This window comes from Oncorhynchus tshawytscha, linkage group LG29, assembly GCF_018296145.1.
Source record: "Oncorhynchus tshawytscha isolate Ot180627B linkage group LG29, Otsh_v2.0, whole genome shotgun sequence".
NCBI classification, from domain to species: domain Eukaryota; kingdom Metazoa; phylum Chordata; class Actinopteri; order Salmoniformes; family Salmonidae; genus Oncorhynchus; species Oncorhynchus tshawytscha.
Window position 1 is genome coordinate 15,749,393 of NC_056457.1, and position 22,450 is coordinate 15,771,842.

A 22,450-nucleotide genomic window follows, 5' to 3' on the forward strand; every position below is an offset into this window, starting at 1 on the left:
GGGGGCTACCCGGTCGGTAATTTGATCATGATTACTACAAGTTTAGATAGCTGGCTAGACTAATTTACCAATCTAAAACATTTTTGCTGATATGGGCTATTTGAGTGAGTGACAGTAGCTAAGTTTCCATCCATTATGCGACAGATTTTCATGCGAATATTCTTAAATCTACATAAAACAATGTGTATTTTCCCACCAGAGATGTGTTTCCATCTAACGGACTTTTTGCGGATAAAAGGCTGTGTGTGATGGCGTAATGCACATCAAAATAACTTTTGCTATATTCCCATGTACCGAATGAAAAATACAAGTTAAATGAGTTTCCATCACATTTTAAAATCTACCTATGGTTTTGTCACAAATACTGTTGCGTTATTTTTGCAAATGTGCCCACTCTGGTCTTGGCACCATAGCCGGGGGAAGTAGTTTGGGGGTGAGGGTGCATGTGCTCTAGCCAACATCCTGCAGATACAGTGTGTGTAGGCTATCTACATTATGAGATTATTATGGATAATTATTTGTTGTTGTCAAACAGCAGCCAAGCATCGATCATCATGTCACCGGAATAATATCCTCAATATTTATTGGAAAGAAGCATCAAGCTCATCACCTGGCACATTCACCACCCGGTTCATCATAACTTATTTTATATGTAGCCTAATAAACTGCATGATTTCCCGAGTTGTAGTGGGACGACCACACAACATACATTTATTTCGATATGATGGTTGTTATATCAATATTTGGGCATAAAGGCTTTTCCACTGCCATTTCTCGCAGAATTCATTTTCCGACCCCATAAATATCCCACCATGTCGAACAAACAAGTTGTCTGTCGGCATTTATACAATTGTACCGGAATTTAATGTTTCCATCGAGTTCAGTACAACTGGGACCTCGGAAATCTCCGACATCCGACTTCAGTACGTTCAAAACAACTGGGAACTCGATTTGAACTCGGACCTCTTTCTAGAGCTCCGACTTTCCCACCTGAAGATCACTGACGTCATGATTTGACCTCGTATTTTTTCAAGTTCCCAGTTGTTTTGAATGCTGCATAACCATGACATAATCACGTTCCAACAATGATTTAGATATCCATATTGGCACTCCCCCACTGTTGTAATTCTTTGGGGGGAAGGTATAGAAATGCATGTATTATTGTCTGCCAGGTTATTCTATTACAAACACCTTAATACATACCTTTTAATTATATTATGCAAGCTAAATTAAATTAAAACATCTCTGAAGCTGGAGACTCTTACGCACCAGCTGTCAGAGCAGCTCACAGATCCCTGCACCTGTACATAGCACATTCATTCTATCTCATCCCCATACTGTATTTATTTATTTATCTTGCTCCTTTGCACCCCAGAACCTCTACTTGCACATGCATCTTCTGCACATCCTACCATTCCAGTGTTTAATTGCTATATTGTAATTACTTCGCCACCATGGCCTATTTATTGCCTTACCTCTCTTATCCTACCTCATTTGCACATGCTGCTGTATATATATTTTTCACTGTATTATTGATTGTATGTTTGTTTATTCCACCGGTGGCAAACGCTATCCAAGGTTTATATACATCGTTGGTTCCAACCGGTAGTAATTTCTTACAGACGTGCGTCACTTAACGTTGTTGACCTTTTGAGAAGCCATTTTCATCAGAAAGTACCTAGTTGAGTCACAGGAGAGAGAAAAAGGACAGTGCCCAGGAGGAGTTGGTATATTCAGTAACATTGAGGGTCTGTCTTCACATACCAACCCTCAAGTTGCTGTGATAATGTTTTCTTTCTCGACGACGTTCCAGCCACAGGTAAAGCAGTTGACACTCACAGTGATTAGCTATCATAGTTAGCTACTGTTAAAGTTAGCTGACTGATATAACCTAGCTACGTTAGCTGCTAGCACTTTCAAGCAGCTAGCTAACTAAATGATCTAGATATACGCGACAACACATGCAGTTAGCTGTTAAAGTGATCTATTTAAGTTAGCTAGCCGTAAGTCTAAATGTCTAGTTATCTTATCAAGCTTATTTAGCTAGCTAGCATGGTGGACCAGGCTATAATGCTAACAATGAGGTACAAGTTAGCATTAGCTAGCTGTCACCAGCTGGTCCACCGCACCAGACGGTTATCTAGTTAGCCACCAACTTCAGCACTTCGTAGCTAGCCAACTAGCCAGTTAACGTAGTTACCAATTAGCGTAGTGAGTCTAGTAACGACGAAGTTAAATTGGCCAGCTAGCTAACGTTAGCTAGTTTATTGTAAGCTACAGTATTTAGTTAACTAACGTTAGCTTGTAATATACGTTAGGTTAACTAGTTAGCCAACTAGCTGACAAACGTTATTTGGTTATACCATAGTATAATATAAATCAATGGCGTAATCCAGCTATTGCGGTAACAGCATAGCTTGATTTGCACCTTCCTGTGAATGACAATACTGATGTCATAACCGACCACTCTGTCAATTGCATGAGAATGTAGAAAATGTTTAACATAGTATAAATGAATATCCCCAGATGTCAAAACAGGTCAGTTGGTTAACGTTAAAGGGAAGCTACTGACTAGTAGTATGTAGATGCATAGCCTACAACTTGACAGTTATCCACACCAGTACTGTTGTTTATCAGAACAATATGCCAACACAAGTCATGTATGTCTCATGAATTTCCAATGTCTCCATCTCTCTGGTCTGTCTCCTAGGTAACAAGTCAACTCATTGGCCAACTCATCAATGCCCTTCATTCCCTGAAGAATTCAGCCAGCTCCAAGGCAACAGCTTCTGTCCAGGGTCTGCAAAAAGATGTCACACCAGAGCAGGACCCGCTGCTCACAGAGGTAAACTAAGGGGACTTGGCTGACTTCCGGACCTGCCAACATGCACGCATTTTGCGTACCAACTACGCAATTCTCTGTCCATGTACGAGATCCGAGTTAAAAGTACGCAGAAATGAAACGGGCCTGTTTTTTAAAATATACATATTTTTTACATTTTAATAAAAAATGTATCCCCTGATTAAATCTAGCATCCCGATTCTCGAGCTGCAACACACAGACATGTACAGAGTTTGTGTAAATGGACATGGGAGATTAATACATCATTATTCGACATAGCTACCCTGTGTCTGTTTGTTGTGATGCTGAGTTTGCCGACTGTCAGCTGTACGTTAACACATGGACAAATCCCATTTCGACTCCATGTGTTGTGGAAAGGTAAACTCTAATTGTTTCAAGCTAATGTTAGCGAACATAAGATGGACATTCAGTGGGCTCTAAAGTGCCAGCAGATCACTCTCATTTGCTAGTGAAAGAAATGAAATGCAAATACATTTGTGCGAGTGTGATGTACATTTAATTCTGCGTCCCATTAGTTGCATTTTCCACATAACATTACGAGGATCACGCAACCTGATAGACTATAACTGTAATTATGATCGACGTCACAAGAAAACATTACAAAAGTATAATAAAAAATAAATATGAACATCTTGTCATTAAATGGAGTTGGGGTTTTAGAAGACTGCACGATGAAGAATGAATGAGTGTCCGGTATTAGCTTTAGAGGCAATGCTTTTAAAATACCTTTGCACTAGACTTCAGATTTTATCAATTTTGAAAATCTGAAATGATCTATGCACTGCAAAGAAATACAATAGGCGCATTTCACATAGGCAGTAACAGCGGACTCTTCTAGCGAACAGCGTTCAGATTCGCTTTGCGGTAGCCTACTTACGCTTTGTGTAGCCAGTTTGCAGTCTGTCGATGCGACCATTTGTTTTTGTTTTCAAAATGGTTTTGCTTTGTGTTGATTCGGATCTGTGTCTAAAAAAACAATACTTGTGAGCTGGCCTTAGTGATTGGCACTGTTTGAGAGGTTTGTCTAAGCACATATGCTCATGAAAAACAAGTAAGCATTGGTCCCATGCAATAACAAAATGAGCAGATAATTTAGCAAGTCCTTGTTATTGCAACCAGTCCGTAAAGCTGTCAGAGGAACTGTTTGTCACAGAGAAGTCTACCCAGATGACCTGCTGCGTAAGGTTAAATCTGCTAGCTACCAGGCAAATCTGTTTAGGAAATGATTTCCTGAACATTTTGAAGGTCTCCAGAAGATTTGTTCTCACCCACTGCTTCCTATCATAGCTTTTTTGTTCGTATTGTGGATAGCATGTTTATTTGATACTGATGCTCTGCTTCAAACATTTGTTCTTATCATATCAGTGAATTTTTTTTTTTTTTTGTGGATAAGACGTTTGTACATTTTGTACCTAAACAAATACCTTGTTTTATTTTTTTTCATTGTTATTTAACTAGGCAAGTCAGTTAAGAACAAGGCAGTTAAGTGGGTTAACTGCCTTGTTTAGGGGCGGAAGGACAGATTTTTATCTTTTCAGCTCGGGGATTCGATCTAGAAACCTTTCGTTCACCTGCTCAACGCTCTAACCACTAGGCTACCTGCCGCCCCATTATTATTTGTTTAATAAATGTTTTAATAAACTCCAAGAATAAAGGCCCTTTCTGTGTTTCTAATTAGATCTTGTTAGTGACTTTTACCATATGAGTAAATGGAATGCCGTCAAAGTATTCCAACCTTTTATGGACTTGATTTGGCAAAAGGGATTCCCAATTCGGCATGTGCTGGGCGCGAGTTGAATCTCCAATTTGCTGCGTGCATCTGGTACTCTAAAAAGTTGGACAGGGTTGGCAGGTCTGCAATATTTTATTTTCCAATTAAAATTAGGTTAGGATTAAGGTTAGGGGTTTGGTTAAGCTTAAGGTAAGGGTCAGTCATAGATTTTGGCTAGTCAGGCTATCAATAGGATGCTGGTTAGAAAAGTCCCCTTAGTCTTGCCCATAAAATAAGCCTACTTCGTGGCAATCGTAGGTGGTAAACAGTTATAAGGGATTCCTCTTGTTATACCCTCTGCCTATTTCTGGTGAAACACTGTTGCAGTTCTCCCTCTGACTGGAGAAGCCTCTCAATTTAAACAAGCTGTGTCAACCTTCGTGCTGTAGCTTGCATGAAAGCAGCTTAGCTACACAACTAGCCCAAACCCCATACACTATCCTCAGGAGCCCCAGTTTGACTTTGGACTGACTAACGTGTAACATGCATAAAAGGTTTTTTTATTCCTGGGGTGTAATCATTAGTCTAAAAAACTGTTTCTATGGGACAAATTCAGGTAGGTTCCTCCCCATTTTGTTCCGTTTGCTTCCTTTAAAAAATAAAAAAGAACATTTTGCAACAGAATGGGTAATGAATACGCCCATGGTGTGTGTATAGTGCCACCAGATCTTACGGGCTTGGCGTAGCTCCGCAAGTGAACGCGTGTCTATGTTGAGGTTAAAGATATAATGTGTGACTTTCACTAAACGTATCAATATCATGATACTTGGCCACTGGGGATAAGTTACAGCATCATTGCAGATATCTCACTCACAGCACTCCAATGTGCTGGTGTTATTTTTCCTTGTCATTTGGTTAGAGATCATCATGGCCACTGGAGTCAAACATATTTGCAGATGTTTGGGCTCGTACAAGAGAACTTTTATCTGTTGTAACTCGGCCTGAGGAAAGTCCCTTACAAATGCAGCAGCACATCATTTCTTAGCCTGGCTTACATAGGTGGCGACACTCCCACATCACTGCTAGACAACGACCTTGTATATTAATAGCATGGAACAACATATACGTAACTAACTCTCAAGCTCGAGGCGGCATTCTGCCCACTCCCTACAGTTTCAGCCATTAGCTTCGCCCACAACTAGCTCACGTGATCTACAATCCTGTCTCTTTGTTAAAACGTTTAGAAACGTCAGTAGTCATCACTTGCGATGTGGCTTTTTAAAGCATATGGCCCTTATCTATCTTCGGGTAGAAAAGAATCCTTAAAATTAAAAATATACTCTTACTGTAGCAGTTTTTCACAGATCCATACAGCTATGGGTGCCTCCATCTGACAACTACATTTCTGCTACACTGCCCATGTTATGCTTACACACAGGTGTTCGGAGCATGCTAGATGACTAATTAGCACAGGTCTTCTTGTCTGTTTTCAATAAACAAGCGCTGTAACATGGAGATTATGGCAGTGTCGGAACACTAACCCTATCAAGGTGTGTATCAATTTAAATGTATGATTTCTCGCTGATATATGCTTCCAAAACCATTCCGAAAGCGACACGTGTTAATGTTCAAATTGAGCATTGGGGCTCTTAACAAAACTCCCCTGTACAGAAGATGCCTTTGTCCAATGACTCTTATGTGTAATGTAATGAAACTGAGTCATGATCAAGGGCTTATACATAACATAGTACTCAATGCTGGGGACCTATCTTGTGTTTCACTTGGATGAGTGCCAACATACGTGCTATTTCAGCCTCTTAGGACATTGGTCAAGTAGCCCCATTTCAGTTCAAAGGGTTCAACTTAGCCTTGATCTCATAACTTTATTCTATTGCCATCTTCTTACTATATTCTATCATACTGTACTGGATTGCCATCAGACCAAATTATCTACCAAATGGTGCTACCTTTGACCACTCCCTTTAAATTCCAATTACTATTAAATGAGGGAACAGTAAGCTAGGGTACGGGTTGCAAAAGTCAACCCCTGTGGTCGTGAGTTGGCTATGCACACACCAATAACAGATCAGGGACCAGGCTAGCTAATGCTAGGTCATTATTACAGTTGTGTCCTTCACACTGACTTCCTGTCCCCACAGCCCGCTGTGAACCTGAGGGACCTGGGTCTATCAGACCTGAGGGTGGGACAGTTGGATGAGCTGCTGAACAGGTTACTGCCCTCACTGGGCTCGGAGGACGGCCCAGCCACCTCAAGATGGAGGACGTCCCATGTCTCCGCAGAATCTTTCCTCCACAACAAACATGGTGAGGAGGTTTGTGGTTGGGTGTACACTGAGTATACAAAAGATTAAGAACACCTGCTCTTTCCATGACAACTGACCAGGTGAAAGCTATGATCCCTTATTGATGTCACTTGTTAAATCCAATCAGTGTAGATAATCAGATTAAAGAAGGATTGTTAAACCCTGAGACAATTGAGACATGGATTATGTGTGTGCCATTCAGAGGGTGAATGGGCAAGACAAAAATGTAAGTGCCTTTGAACGTGGTGTGGTAGTAGGTGCCAGGCATAGCGGTTTGTGTCAAGGACTGCAACACTGCTGTGTTTTCACTCTCAACAGTTTCCTTTGTGTATCAGGAATGGTGGTATATTTGCAGAAATATTATCACAAGCAGTCATTAACACTTGTGTATTTGTGGTAATCTTATGTTGACCTTTTTGTATTCATTTCCATAGGTTTGTCAAACACAAAGTTGGGTGTTTTTGGATTGCCTATGTTCCACAGACCAAACCGGAGTCCTCTACAAGTCGTCTGTTCAGAGCTCCAGTACTGGCCTGGTAAGGAACCATAACTGGGGTCCTCATCTGTGGAATGGACCCAGCAACCCTCATGGGAATTTTCAAATCAAACTATACAATTGACTTAGTTTTTACCAATCTAACAATACTGAATAAAAATATATACACAAAATGCACACATTTAAATGTTTTTACTGATTTAGTTAATAGGAGGAATTGGGCAATTGAAATAAATAAATTAGGCCCTAATCTATGGATTTTACATGACTGGGCAAGGGGTGCAGCCATGGGTGGGCATAGTAGGACATAGGCCCACCCACTGGGAGCCAGGCCCAGCCAATCAGAATGAGTTTTCCCCCACAAAAAGGCTTTTATTACAGATAGAAATACTCTTCAGTTTCACCGCAGGTGAAGAAGCTGTGGAGGTCCTGGGCTGGCGTCGTTAGACATGGTCTGAGGCTGGTTGAACGTGCTGCCAAATTCTCTAAAATAACATTGGAGGCAGCTTATGGTAGAGAAATTAACATTAAATTATCTGGCAATAGTTCTTGGACGTTCCTGCAGTCAGCATGCCAATTGCAGGCTCCCGCAAACTTGAGACAGCTGTGGCCTTGTGTTGTGACAAAACTACACATTTTAGTGGCTTTTTATTTCATGCTGTTTAATCAGCTTCTTGATATGCCACACTTGACAGGTGGCTGGATTCTTGGAAAAGGAGAGAGGCTCACTAACAGGGATGTAAATACATTTGTGCACAACATTTTAGAGAAATAAGCTTTTTGTGCGTATGGAACATTTCTGGGATATTTTATTTCAGCTCATGAAACTTGGGTACAACACTTTACAAGTTGCGTTTATATTTCTGTTCAGTATACGTCATTGTTATTTGAATGGTAAATCTCTTGATAAACTGTAAATTAAGACGGCATAGACCTTCTTACAGGTGAATGCATATTCAATAGGAGTGTCTGCATGCATTGAGTTATTGAGCTTGTTTTGGCTGATCAGTGGAGTCTATGGTGCTACAGATGACAATCTGTTTCCCTTCCATTTGGGACTTGTATTAGCCTACTGATCAACATTTCTGTAGAAGCATCACTCCAGCATGTCACGCCTCTAATCTGACTATAAACGGTCAATTTACGGATATGATTGCAGCTGTTCGGATTAGAGGTCGACTGATTGATTTTTCAACTCAGATACCGATTATTGGAGGACCAAAAAAGCCCATACCGATTAATCAGCCAATTTTCCTTTTGTTTTTTTGTTCTTTTTTGTTGTTGTTGTAATAATGACAATTACAACAATACTGAATTAACAGTTATTTTAACTTAATATAAAACATCAATAAAATCAATTTAGCCTTAAATAAATAATGAAACATGTTCAATTTGTTTTAAATAATGCAAAAACAAAGTGTTGGAGAAGAAAGTAATATGTGCCATGTAAAAATGCTAACGTTTAAGTTCCTTGCTCAGAACATGAGAACATATGAAAGTTGGTGGTTCCTTTTAACATGAGACTTCAATATTCCAAGGTAAGAGGTTTTAGGTTGTAGTTAATATAGTATTTATAGGACTATGTCTCTCTCTACCATTTGTATTTCATATATCTTTGACTATTGGATGTTCTTATAGGCACTATAGTATTGCCAGTGTAACAGTATAGCTTCCGTCCCCCTCCTCGCCCCTACCTGGGCTCGAACCAGGAACACATCGACAACAGCCACACTCGAAGCATCGCTCCACAAAAGCCTCGGCCCTTGCAGGGCAAGGGGAATAACTACTCCAAATCTAAAAGCGAGTGACGTTTGAAACAGTATTAGCGCACACCCAGCTAACTAGCTAGCCATTTCACATTGGTTACACCAGCCATTAAGCTGATAGGCTTGAAGTCATAAACAGCGCTGTGCTTGCGAAGAGCTGCTGGCAAAATGCACGAAAGCGAATGAATGATTGAATGAATGATTACGGGCCTGCTGCTGCTCAGACTGCTCTATCAAATCAGACTTAATTATAACATAATAACACACAGAAATACGAGCCTTTGGTCATTAATATGATCAAATCCGGAAACTATCGTTTCGAAAACAAAACGTTTATTATTTCAGTGAAATACGGAACCGTTTGGTATTTTATCTAACGGGTGGCATCCCTAAGTCTAAATACTCTTGTTACATTGCACAACCTTCAATGTATGTCATAATTATGTAAAATTCTGGCAAATTAGTTCGGAATGAGCCAGGCAGCCCAAACGTGCATATACCATGACTGCGTGCAATGAACGCAAGAGAAATGACACAATTTCACCTGGTTAATATTGCCTGCTAAACTGGATTAGTAGTTATAACTAGTGATTTATGATTGATTGTTTTTTATAAAATACGTTTAATGCTAGCTAGCAATTTACCTTGGCTTCTACTGCATTCGCGTAACAGGCAGATTACTCGTGGAGTGCAATGGTTAGAGCGTTGGACTAGTTAACTGTGCGGTTGCAAGATTGGAACCCCTGAGCTGACAAGGTGAAAATATGTTGTTCTGTCCCTGAACAAGGCAGTTAACCCACAGTTCCTAGGCAGTCATTGAAAATAAGAATGTGTTCTTAACTGACTTGCCAAGTTAAATAAAAGGTATACAAAAAAAACATTTTATTAAAAAAATTATCGGAAATCGGCGCCCAAAAATACCGATTTCCGATTGTTATGCAAACTTGAAATCATCCCGAATTAATCGGCCATTCCGATTAATCGGTCGACCTCTAGTTCAGATCAGCACACCAGCAAATAGCTAACGTTACACTGCAAGTCAGATGGCTTGTTGCCATCTGATATCTTGGCTAGCTAGCATAGTAGCTAATATAGCTAGCTAGCTAAAACCACAGATGAAAGGGTTAGTTATTGTAATTTTTGCTAACAGGTGACATAGCTATCTGCTTAGCTAGCTTATTGCAAGCATTATTAGTGAATTAAACTAAACTAATATATGCAAAAAATTGGTCATGGTGTAAATTAATTTCTTTCTCAATACTGTACCTTTCTGTTGAAGAATGAGCTAGCTTGCTGCTGATTTCCCAGCTAGACATTCCTCCACATTGTACAGTGGCGGCTGGCATAGCAGCAGTTTTCCTATGTGGAGGGACTAGAAAAGGCCAATATCGGCTTAGCTGATTATAGGTCGTTGTCTAGTGCCTACTCCACTAGTCTGCACTGGGAGTCTAAGGCTGCATCACGTTAACACCTAAATAATATGGCATGTAGTAGTGTTAACCGTTTTAAAAATATATATATTTTAAGGGATGGATCAGCTTTAATATTGCAGATTGGTGCTTCCATCAATGTAATTATCGTCATTTCCAATCCAACATATATTTTTTACATACATACAGTAGAAGTTGGAATTTTACATACACCTTAGCCTACTACATGTAAACTCAGTTTTTCACAATTCCTGGCATTTTAATCCTAGTAAAAATTCCCTGTTTTAGGTCAGTTAGGACTACCACTTTATTTGCGCAAAACACAGGCCTCTACACTAGATGTTCTGGGACAAACCACATTCCATGATCCTGACCTACCTCGTGTTGTTTGTTTTGCAATGCTGGGTGTCTTGGGTGGGGGTAGTTTCCTCATTTTATAGCATTCCATTGGTCCTGAAGTGAAATCCCCCCCCTTAAAAAAGTGATATTTTCCCCCTGTGACACACCATAGTGACATGAATTTTGTTTGGTCTCTCTCACTCAGTAAGGGTCCAGAACCGAGGCTTCAAGACTCTGAGGAAGAGCAGACGTGTGCAGTCTGGTTACGTGGGGCCGGCGGAACCAGAGGGGTACACCACAACCTTCATGAAGGTCAGCCAGTGTTACACTACATAAGTCACACATCCCACTCTCCAAATGCCCACCGTTTTAGAGTTAGTTTCATAGGCAAAACCCACTCTCTCTGTGGCAGTTGTCCTTGTTCTTTATAGTGTAGTGGACAATTTTTCACTTTCTATTTTATTTTTTAACTGCGCTCACGTTGAAAAACCCATTTTTATGTCTTGTGACCATTAATCCCATTGTTTCATATTCAACCCCCCCCCCCTTTTTCTCTCGCATACTAACCTGCTGACACGCATACATTATGCTCTCTTTCCCACTCTCTCACAACACGCACACACTGTCACAGGGTCTCCTCTTGAGACCAGACAAGGCCCCAGAAGCAGAGAGTCTAGACCAAGTGGTAAAGTTGAAGAACCTGCCAGGTGACCAACAAGATGCTTTCAAGTCTGGCTTCACAGAGGGTTTCATGAAGTCCCAGGCCTTCACTCAGAGGACACAAGGCATGTCGCACAACTCTCTTCATACATCACACAAATACATGTACTTCTTAGTCTCTCAGCATTATGCCCTTCAAATCAAATCAAATCAAATCAAATCAAATTTTATTTGTCACATACACATGGTTAGCAGATGTTAATGCGAGTGTAGCGAAATGCTTGTGCTTCTAGTTCCGACAATGCAGTAATAACGAGCAAGTAATCTAACTAACAATTCAAAAAAAAAACTACTGTCTTATACACAGTGTAAGGGGATAAAGAATATGTACATAAGGATATATGAATGAGTGATGGTACAGAGCAGCATAGGCAAGATACAGTAGATGATATCGAGTACAGTATATACATATGAGATAAGTATGTAAACCAAGTGGCATAGTTAAAGTGGCTAGTGATACATGTATTACATAAGGATGCAGTCGATGATATAGAGTACAGTATCAACGTATGCATATGAGATGAACAATGTAGGGTAAGTAACATTATATAAGGTAGCATTGTTTAAAGTGGCTAGTGATATATTTACATAATTTCCCATCAATTCCCATGATTAAAGTGGCTGGAGTAGAGTCAGTGTCATTGACAGTGTGTTGGCAGTAGCCACTCAATGTTAGTGGTGGCTGTTTAACAGTCTGATGGCCTTGAGATAGAAGCTGTTTTTCAGTCTCTCGGTCCCAGCTTTGATGCACCTGTACTGACCTCGCCTTCTGGATGACAGCGGGGTGAACAGGCAGTGGCTCGGGTGGTTGATGTCCTTGATGATCTTTATGGCCTTCCTGTAGCATCGGGTGGTGTAGGTGTCCTGGAGGGCAGGTAGTTTGCCCCCGGTGATGCGTTGTGCAGACCTCACTACCCTCTGGAGAGCCTTACGGTTGAGGGCGGTGCAGTTGCCATACCAGGCGGTGATACAGCCCGCCAGGATGCTCTCGATTGTGCATCTGTAGAAGTTTGTGAGTGCTTTTGGTGACAAGCCGAATTTCTTCAGCCTCCTGAGGTTGAAGAGGCGCTGCTGCGCCTTCCTCACGATGCTGTCTGTGTGAGTGGACCAATTCAGTTTGTCTGTGATGTGTATGCCGAGGAACTTAAAACTTGCTACCCTCTCCACTACTGTTCCATCGATGTGGATGGGGGTGTTCCCTCTGCTGTTTCCTGAAGTCCACAATCATCTCCTTAGTTTTGTTGACGTTGAGTGTGAGGTTATTTTCCTGACACCACACTCCGAGGGCCCTCACCTCCTCCCTGTAGGCCGTCTCGTCGTTGTTGGTAATCAAGCCTACCATCAAACTTGATGATTGAGTTGGAGGCGTGCATGGCCACGCAGTCGTGGGTGAACAGGGAGTACAGGAGGGGGCTCAGAACGCACCCTTGTGGGGCCCCAGTGTTGAGGATCAGCGGGGAGGAGATGTTGTTGCCTACCCTCACCACCTGGGGGCGGCCCGTCAGGAAGTCCAGTACCCAACTTCCTAGAGTGACTAACAGGAAGTTTTTTTTAATTTAAATTTATTTTTTATAAAAGGGGCAAAGTTGAAACAATAACAAAGCAGACACTCCGCCACTGTTTTTGGTAAACAGCTGAGGGATGGGGCTGGAGAAATGTAACCACTCAAATTCATAGACTAAAGATGCAATGATTGACCATCCATGACATCAACATTATAGTTTTGACTATGTTTTGAGGCTATACATTTTTTACAGTTATTGTTTGTAAACAATGGAATTAAACAATCTTATATTTTGCGTTTTGATGGCGTACGGCAGTTGAACTAAGCTCATGAGGCATTTGTAAGTTATATTATTCAAGAATTAATAGGTAAATATGATTATTTTCAAAGTAAAACATGTGATGTAGATTGACCCTTTTTAAAGGAAATGTTAGTCATCATTGAGAAATATTTTAAAGTGTAGACAGCTAATTTGAACCATACCTTTGCTCCTAGCAGATTTGTCAATCATGACTGCCAGTTACAGTGAAGCACTAAGCCCATGGTCACTACTAGCAGTTCCACGAAGTGATCACAAGGTGGCACTGCGGAGTTGAACTATATCACTTGGAAGTATCCCATTTATATATTTCTATCTTCCATTGACAGACTCACTAAGGAGGACCAGGCTGATTCTATTGGTCCTCCTCCTCGTGGGAATCTACGGCCTGTCAAGAACCCCGTTTCTCTCGGGTAAAGGCTCCTTTTCTGATGCTGGTTTGTTTTCAATTCAATTCCTACGCTTGCATGAATCACCCTATTGTGATTTTTGTGTTGTGCTTCTTCATCAAGAGCAATAGTTGTAAGTGCTGCTGTTTGCCTCATCATGCTGAAAAGTATATTTTTAATTATCAGTCAGCTGTCTGGAATTAGCTGGACTATTTAGCAGAAATGTAACCTTTGGTCATTAAACAATGAATGATTGAATAGTAAATGGTTATTTCAATTCATTTGTATGGAAGATGAAAGTGGTATGAGCAAAAACAATAGGTCGTGGCAAATTATAGTCTAGCATAGTTTCCATGATGAATAGAGATTCCCAGGTGTTGTCATTGGTCTGACTGAGTTGCTGTGGGTCTGTCCTGTACAGTGAGGTTCCGCACCACATCAGGCCTGGACTCGCAAGTGGACCCAGTCCAGGTGAAGAGTGTAACGTTTGAGCACGTCAAGGGGGCGGAGGAGGCCAAGAACGAACTGCAGGACGTGGTTGAGTTCCTCAGGAACCCCCAGAAGTTCACTGTGCTGGGAGGGAAGCTGCCTAAAGGTAGTCTGTTGGTCTGTCTTTCTGTAAATGTTTAGAATATGCTATTGCCTTGAGGTTAGTGTCTGTTGTAAGATTGTAATGTTGGGAGTTCGATCCCCGGCTGAGGCCAAGAACAAAACAAAGACAGCAGCTCTTACCAAAGACAATAAAAATGGGACCTGGTGCGTCTCTGCTTGGCATTCAGCATTAAGGAGATCTGTTTTAGAGTAAGGCCTTGCGATAGACTAGCGTCCTGTCCAGGGGGTGTATTTGTACATCAAGCTGCTCACGCTACAGAAACAGAATCCAGCTCACACAAGCTTCTTTCCTTCTACTTATTTCTTGCACCCCGATCTGTCGGTATCTGTAGGGGTCTTCCCTTTACCCATTGCTTCATTCCTTCAATGTGTCCATGTTGCGCTCATTTGTGGCCTCTCTCGTTCTGTCAGGCATCCTCCTGATCGGCCCCCCGGGCACAGGGAAGACACTCCTGGCTCGGGCTGTAGCCGGGGAGGCCGATGTCCCCTTCTTCTATGCCTCGGGATCTGAATTTGACGAAATGTTTGTTGGTGTTGGAGCTAGCCGCATCAGGAACCTCTTCAGTAAGTCCCAGGAAAGATGAAAAGCTGTGTCAATACACTGACTGACCATCCTACACCCTGTCACTCTTGATGATAGCTGATTGGTGAAAGGACTTGAGAGGTTTCCACCACATGACTTTCACCTATCAAGTCCTTTCTGATCAGTGTCCACGAACGAGAAGAATTGAGCAAAGGAAGCTTTCAAGACACCTCCTAAATCTCTTTCCCTCTGTTTGGTCTGCAGAAGAGGCAAAAGCCAATGCACCTTGTGTTATCTTCATTGATGAGCTTGACAGTGTGGGGGGAAAGCGGATTGAGTCACCAATGCACCCCTACTCCAGACAGACCATCAACCAGCTACTGGCAGAAATGGATGGGTAAGAAAAATTCAGAATATGTTGCATCGGCGAATTTGATAAATTAAGCTGGACTTAAGTTTCCCTGTTGCTAATCACAAGGCTTGCATTGTCATTATTCAATGTGTTGATATTTTACAGGTTCAAACCAAATGAAGGGGTCATCGTTATTGGCGCTACAAACTTTGCAGAGGCTTTGGATAAGTATGTTTACAGTGTGTAGTAACTGGTGTTTCTATGGGCTTTTCACCAGCCAGTCGACTTGGTCCCTTTGTCAGGATCTGGCTGGCTGACTGGCTGGCCGCCAAGTCTTAATGGTTCAACGGGTCGCTTTTACACTGCTGGATTTCAGCAGCTCAGAGATGCAAAACCACACATGAAATGTGGGTCACATGGGAATAAGGCTGGTGCTTAAAGGGATACTTCGGGATTTTGGCACTCAAGCCCTTTATCTACTTCCCCAGTCAGATGAACTCATGGATACCATTTTTATGTCTGCATCCAGTCTGATGGAAGTTGAAGGTAGTGTTGCGAGCCAATGCTAACAGTTACTATAGACTTCTGGTCATTGTGCTAATGCTAGTTAGGAATTGCGCTAAAACTAGCTAGCAACTTCCTTCAAAGTGCACGGTGAGACATCAAAATGGTATCCACGATTTCACCAAACTCTGGGGAAGTAGATAAAGGGCTTCATTGGCAAAGTCCTGAAGTATCTCTTTAAAGCGGCAATCAGCAGTTGAAACGATAACGAAGCGTTCTCCCCAGCAAGCTTATATTTTGGTTTCTGATGGGGTACAACAGTTGAACTAAGCAACATAAGTTATATTCTTCAAAAATCAGTGGATACGTTAAATTAATGTGTCCGAAAATGGATGTAGCAACTACTGTTTTCCCCTTTAACTGAAGCAAATTGCACAGTGGGAACTACACTTCCCATGTGCCCAGAGATCAGATGCTGCCTTTGGCCATGATCCTCCTCAAAGTTCTCTCCTTGAGAGCTGGTCATGGGACCGGAAAAAAGCGGTGTAAATGGAACAAACCCATTTTGAATGGAGTCGAAAATAGAGCAGCTCCTAGGGCTCTATTCAATCCGCATCGCTGAAGTTCAGTTCTAGAGTGTGATTTACATTTTAAAGACAATATTCCCGCTTTAGCAGAGACTGCATTCACGGTTAAGGTTGCATGTCGGCTCAATCCAAAATTTACTGTAAATTTATAGAGCGGAATCTGTAACCCTTCAGCTTTACAGATTGAATAGATTTCTTAAGCTTGCCCCATTGACAGAGAAGCTTTTCATTTGATTGTAGAATGCGTTTGTCATTGACACACTTGAGATTGGAGCAGTTTCCTTGTTCTAAATGTATACAACCTGTCAGCAATGGAATCATTAACCCATTACTCCTGTTTTTGTTAGTGCGCTGATAAGACCGGGGAGGTTTGACATGCAGGTGACGGTCCCTCGGCCCGACGTGAAAGGACGCACAGAGATCCTCAACTGGTACCTTCAGAAGATCAAAGTGGATCCTAGTAGGTTTCAAATCAGTTGCTTAGACAAGCGGTTTTCTAACCTCTCTTCGGGGATCCCCAGATGTTTCACAATTTAGTTGTAGCCCTGAACTAGCTCACCTAGTGAAGGGCTTGATGATTAGTTGACAAGTTCAATCAGGTATGCTAGCTGTGGAATAGTTCAAATACATGGAGTGGCTGGGGTTCCCAGAGGAGAGGTTTGAAACCCCTGGCTTAGACAGTATATCAACTGACTCATGTATTTTAGCCATGGTAAACCTAGCAACCTCATTGAGAGGTTCCAATCACTTGGTGTCACGGCTGCCCCCCTGAATTCCTGCATGAAAGAGCCCACTGTTTTGGACTGACATTAGCCTCCTTTTGTCTCTGTTCATTCAGACGTGAACGCAGAAATCATTGCCAGGGGGACGGTGGGGTTCACTGGGGCGGAGCTGGAGAACCTCGTGAACCAGGCGGCCCTGAAAGCAGCGGTGGATGGCCTGGACCTGGTCACCATGAAGGAACTGGAGTTCTCCAAGGACAAGATCCTCATGGGTGGGTAGTCACGCATGCATGTAGTCTCACACTCACAGAAATACAGATTCAGAAACACACACACACCCTGCCATGTGAGAGCGCTTAACGTTAGAGACATTCTAATCTAGACAGTAAGAATGTCAGGTCAATGAACGTCCGGTCAGGATCCGCCTCGTTCTCTAGGACAGATATTTTCTGAGGGATAGGTGTGCTTTGCTTCAGTTTGTTCCATACTTTTATAGGACCTACAGTTTGGTAACTCTAATGCTTGTTGTTAGGATTAGGAGCAGTCTTATCTCTCTGGTTGGAATTCAGTTAAACATGCTGGAGTAAACTTGCACCTCAGTAATGTGAGTGATGTTGAGTGTTTGACTTAATAAAAGGTGGACTCTTGAACTATTAATGATGTACTAAATTCCTTTCTCTGTATACTGAAGGTCCTGAGCGCAAGAGTGTGGAAATCGATAAGAAGAACAAGCAAATCACAGCCTACCATGAGTCAGGCCACGCCATTGTGGCGTATTACACAAAAGATGCCATGCCCATTAACAAGGCCACCATCATGCCCCGTGGACCCACTCTCGGACATGTGAGTAGGACTTGGCATTGCATTTTGATTGGCCAAAAGTGTTTGAAGCCCTGGTATGTCTTCATGAAATGTTTGCACCTGCATTGACATGACTTCTCTGATTAGCGATGCCATTGATAAAATAACAACCAGCATGCATGTAAGATCATTAGAAAAATGTTGATTGTTAATTTGTTAAATTTCATACGTGTTTCCAATTGCTAAGCCATATTTTTATATACAGGGATCTCAGAATGAGCTCCATTATACAGGAAAATACCTTGTAGAATAGGTGCATTGTCCCTCTACTGTTACTTAGCTCAGCCGCTCCACAAACCTTTTCACTTGGGTCCCCCCTTCCAGCATTGATTAACATCCCACGCCATGAATGTTTCTATAGGCACAATCGCTGTTCATGACACACGCTTTTCACACCCCTCTTGTTGGTGGAGAGTATTTTGCAGGTTTAAAGCTGCGTAGTTATAAACACGTTTATAAATAGCTTTCTAAGGTATGTAGTGACTAACACGACAAGAGGAACTGATGATGCACTACCCAATTTTGAAATTGCACCTTGTGCATTCTACTACTACAACTGTTAAGAGTAAGTTTAAAGCTGGACTGAGTTCCCTTTAAAAAAAAAATACATTTATGGGTGGGGGGCACAGTTTGGGATCCACTGACTTAGCCCCCCTCTTACCGCGGTTGCCCTGGACTTACTCAAATAAGTTTGCTTCTGTTAAATATTTCAATTTTGGCAGTACTGTTTGTAGCTCCAGGGGGCGTCCGGCCTTAAAACAATTCAGGAGGAACAGAGAAGTACGATTAAGCAATGGTTTACCTAAGATGGATGGTCTCTCTCAAACTAATTTGTCATCTGTCTGTTCAGGTGTCCATGCTCCCAGAGAATGACCAATGGAGTGAGACACGTGCTCAGCTCCTGGCCCAGATGGACGTCAGCATGGGCGGCCGCGTGGCCGAGGAACTCATCTTCGGCGACGATTACATCACAACCGGTGAGGAAAAGCCTAGTTTGGTTAGGCTTTAATATATGCCATTTAGTAGGTGCTTTGTTCCAAAGTTACTTAAATTCATGGGAGCACACATTTTACGTACAGATGGTCCTGGGAATTGAACCCACTATCCTGGCATTGCAACCGCTATACTCTACCAACTGAACGACAGTATAGAGCAGTTCTTAAATGTATTGCTAAGTCTGCTATGAAAATACCTTTTGCATGATTGATATTTCTATGATTCAACCATTAAAAAAAAAAAAGTGCTATCTCATCCTTACTCTTGTATTGTGGTGGCTCTGTTTTTCAGGAGCATCAAGTGACTTCGACGGGGCAACTAAAATAGCCAAAATGATGGTGACCAGGTTTGGAATGAGTGACAAGGTAAGGGATTATACCTCATGTGCATAAAATGGTGGATTGATGACATTTATTGAAGACACAAATCGTTCATAACTATTCTGGTAGTCTGCATATTAGATAATGCATTTAATATCGTGTCACAAGGCTTTTTCAACAATTCACCTAAGGCCCATATCTGTAAACCAAGAAGGTAGCATTTGCCTTTGTGTAGAAATGCCATTCTCAGGCTTTGCACATGATTGGAGGGGTCTCAGCGATGTGGCTGGTGTGTATGTGCCCACACATTCCAGACTTTCGTCCTAATCCTTTCCTCAGCCCTGTGTTCCGACTCAAAACGGAGAGATTTAATCTACTACCCACCTCGTATCCACAGTCCATAGGTCTACTGAGGTTATGTGCAGCTCAAACAGCCCAATTCTTGGTTTAAATTTTAATTTTGAAGCACATAAGGGGGATCAATTTCGTGAGCGGGATGGACTTGTTTTTTGTCGATAGCCTAAATCTTCGCGGGTCATTTATCACTCCTCCAGCCGTCTAACTCTTTTGTTCCAATCATATACTTAACCTTCTCTGCCAACCATTAAACGAGGGATTTATTTACTGTGCCACAGACCTGGCAACCCACGCCGCCCTCCGCTGTTTATCCACTGTTCATAACGGAGTAGCTGTTGCATAAGTGTTCGTTTTTACTTTTTAGTCATTTTGTGGACGCTCTTATCCAGAGCTACTTACAGTTAGTGCATTCATCTAAAGGCCGCTAAGTGAGACAACCACATGTCAAAGTAAGTCCATTTTCCCCCAATAAAGATGCTATCAGAAAAGACAAGTGCAAGAAAGTCAAGGATGTTCGTTTATGGTTATTATTTTGCCACGAACCTGGGACTAAACTCCATTGTTTCAGCTTGGTGTCATGACCTATGCTGACCTGACTAAACAGAGCCCTGAGACTCAGGCTGCCATCGAAAAGGAAGTGAGGGTCCTGCTCAAGGTAAGCATCCCCAACCTCCCCCCACTACTCATGTAAGACCACATTTTAAATCCTATTTAGTGAAGGATCGTATTTACCAACCAATAATCATTCCACATTCTGAAGAGTTGTTTTCAATATTCACTCTTTCTTTTGAAAATTGATATTTTATAGGCTGCTAAGATTTTCTGTCACATTCAATGATCATTCTCGATCTTATTCAGGACTCGTATGAGCGAGCCAAAAACCTCTTGAAGACATACAGTGACGAGCACAAGACGCTGGCTGAGGCTCTGCTAACGTACGAAACGCTGGATGCCAAAGAGATCAAGCTGGTCCTGGAGGGCAAGTCCCTGGACCCTAGATGACTCTGTGGCCGAGTCAGAGACAGACATCAGGGTTGGGTTTAATTCCATTTAAATTCTAGTTAATTCAGAAAGCTAACCAAATTCTAATTCCATGTTTTGTCCTCAATGAAAAGCATTGACGAGAATTAGGATTTCAGTGTACTTCTTGAATTAAAATGGAATTGACCCAAACCTTGTTGGACAAATTATATGTATTATATGAAGATGTGCAATGGAGTGGAGGCCTTTGTAGTATTTTCTCTTTCTCAATGTAAATTACACACTGAATTTGTGTTTTAGTCAACAATCACATTTTATGTTATCCCTCTTGGTTTTGACACCTCAAAGACATTGTTGGGCAGGCATTCCCTTATGGCAACTTGGTCAACAGAGATAAAAGCCTGTCGATAGATTATTTTTAACACCCCAAACTCAAAATGCCCACCTTTTGTTGCCATTCATTTGAGAGATATTGTCCTTATGCCCCCCCCAACTTGCAGTCTGAGATTTTAAAAGTGTAAGTTGTTTCAATCAAGAAAGTGCTGAATTAGTCCTCAGCAAGAGAGGCCAAACGGATGTAGTTCTTTCCCAGCTTCATCGCACAATGGTTTTTCTGTAGCAGTTTTGGGCATGGAAGCCTCATGCATTTGATATGTTATCAAAGTTATGAGGGAAAATAAATGGTTGCTTTTGGTCATAGACAATGATGTAGTGGTGGGCAAACTGATCGCAGTGAGTAAAGTGAAGCTCCCTATACTTTCAATGCATTCTTCCGCAAAAGGTGGGTATATGCTTGGCCAAAATAAAAAAAGGTGCCTAAACTGCGTTCACCCTCCACTACACCACTAGTTGCAGATCTTATCCTACTAGACCTATAGTCTTTTCTTTGAGCAGAATATTAGTGGCATTAAAAACCCATATGTTTTGTGGTATCATTAAAGTGACAATCGGCAGATGAAACGATAACAAAGCATCCTCCCTGCCCCTGTTTTAGTAAAAAGCTGAGGGATGGGGCCGAAGTGTAACTGCTTCAATTCATAGAGCTATGGATGCAAGGACTGACCATCCCATTTTATCAACATTCTAGTTTAAACAATGTTATGAGCCCATAGTGTTTGTTTACATTTACTTTGGTTACAAACATTGGAGTTAAACCCGCTCATGTTTTGGGTTCTGATACAACTGCAGATTGTCCCTTTAAAAAAGAAAAAAAAGAAACTTTAATATACATATAGAATGTAAATACAGAATGGCTGTAAGTGTTCTGACCACTTTATGATGCCTCAGTGAATTGTGGAACTGCTATGGTTGACTCTGAATGTGAAGTAATTCATCTGCATTCACTTTATGTAGTTTTCATTTATGTACCCAAAGTGTGCCAGATTTGCCCTCGTCAGCTGTTTTAGGCCCACGTGCCCTCTTCTGAGCCCAATATGTAAAGGAAATGTGAAGGGGGCTGTGTATATATATGTGTGTGTGTAAGGTAGATATACTTCATCTCTTTCTCATCATTGTAAATGGATCTTGTGGATGTTGAATAAAAGTTATTCTAAAATAATGCTGTTCTTCTTGACATTGACTTTTGGTCTCTGGCCGGGATTATTTCAAAGCATTGTTGCAGCACTGTGCTGCTCATAATGTGCCTCACAATTTCCTTAAGGTTTGCATTCATGGTTAACACTGGATTTCAGCTCAAGTGCAAATTAACTTTAAAGGTAGAGTTTGCGATGCACAAAGTAAACGGCAATATTGGACTTCCCTAAAACAACTCAGT

General features: G+C 41.6%; 1 protein-coding gene across 2 annotated transcripts; it reads left to right on the top strand.

Annotated features, from left to right (window-relative positions):
* Positions 1-1,640: 1,640 nt before the first annotated feature.
* LOC112227857 (ATP-dependent zinc metalloprotease YME1L1-like) lies at positions 1,641-22,234 on the top strand. 2 transcript variants are annotated; one of them, XM_042308472.1, is made up of 18 exons: positions 1,641-1,819; positions 2,711-2,845; positions 6,734-6,899; positions 7,333-7,434; positions 11,135-11,241; positions 11,561-11,714; positions 13,802-13,909; positions 14,283-14,456; positions 14,885-15,037; positions 15,261-15,393; positions 15,514-15,576; positions 16,787-16,899; positions 17,278-17,433; positions 17,853-18,004; positions 18,873-18,999; positions 19,310-19,383; positions 20,264-20,350; positions 20,554-22,234. In XM_042308472.1, the coding sequence occupies exons 1-18, from the start codon at positions 1,787-1,789 to the stop codon at positions 20,695-20,697; spliced, it is 2,181 nt and encodes a 726-aa protein (XP_042164406.1). In that variant the 5' UTR covers positions 1,641-1,786; the 3' UTR covers positions 20,698-22,234. The 2 variants fall into 2 exon arrangements, with proteins under 2 accessions (XP_042164406.1, XP_042164407.1); XM_042308473.1 differs by having other exon boundaries at positions 13,802-13,885.
* The last annotated feature ends 216 nt before the right edge of the window (positions 22,235-22,450 follow it).

Coding starts and splice junctions, on each gene's coding strand:
- LOC112227857 (XM_042308472.1), top strand. CDS start 1,787: ATGTTTTCTTTCTCGACGACGTTCCAGCCACAG. Junction 7,435..11,134: donor AGAGCTCCAGTACTGGCCTG/GTAAGGAACCAT, acceptor TCTCTCACTCAG/TAAGGGTCCAGAACCGAGGC. Junction 15,038..15,260: donor CCGCATCAGGAACCTCTTCA/GTAAGTCCCAGG, acceptor TTTGGTCTGCAG/AAGAGGCAAAAGCCAATGCA.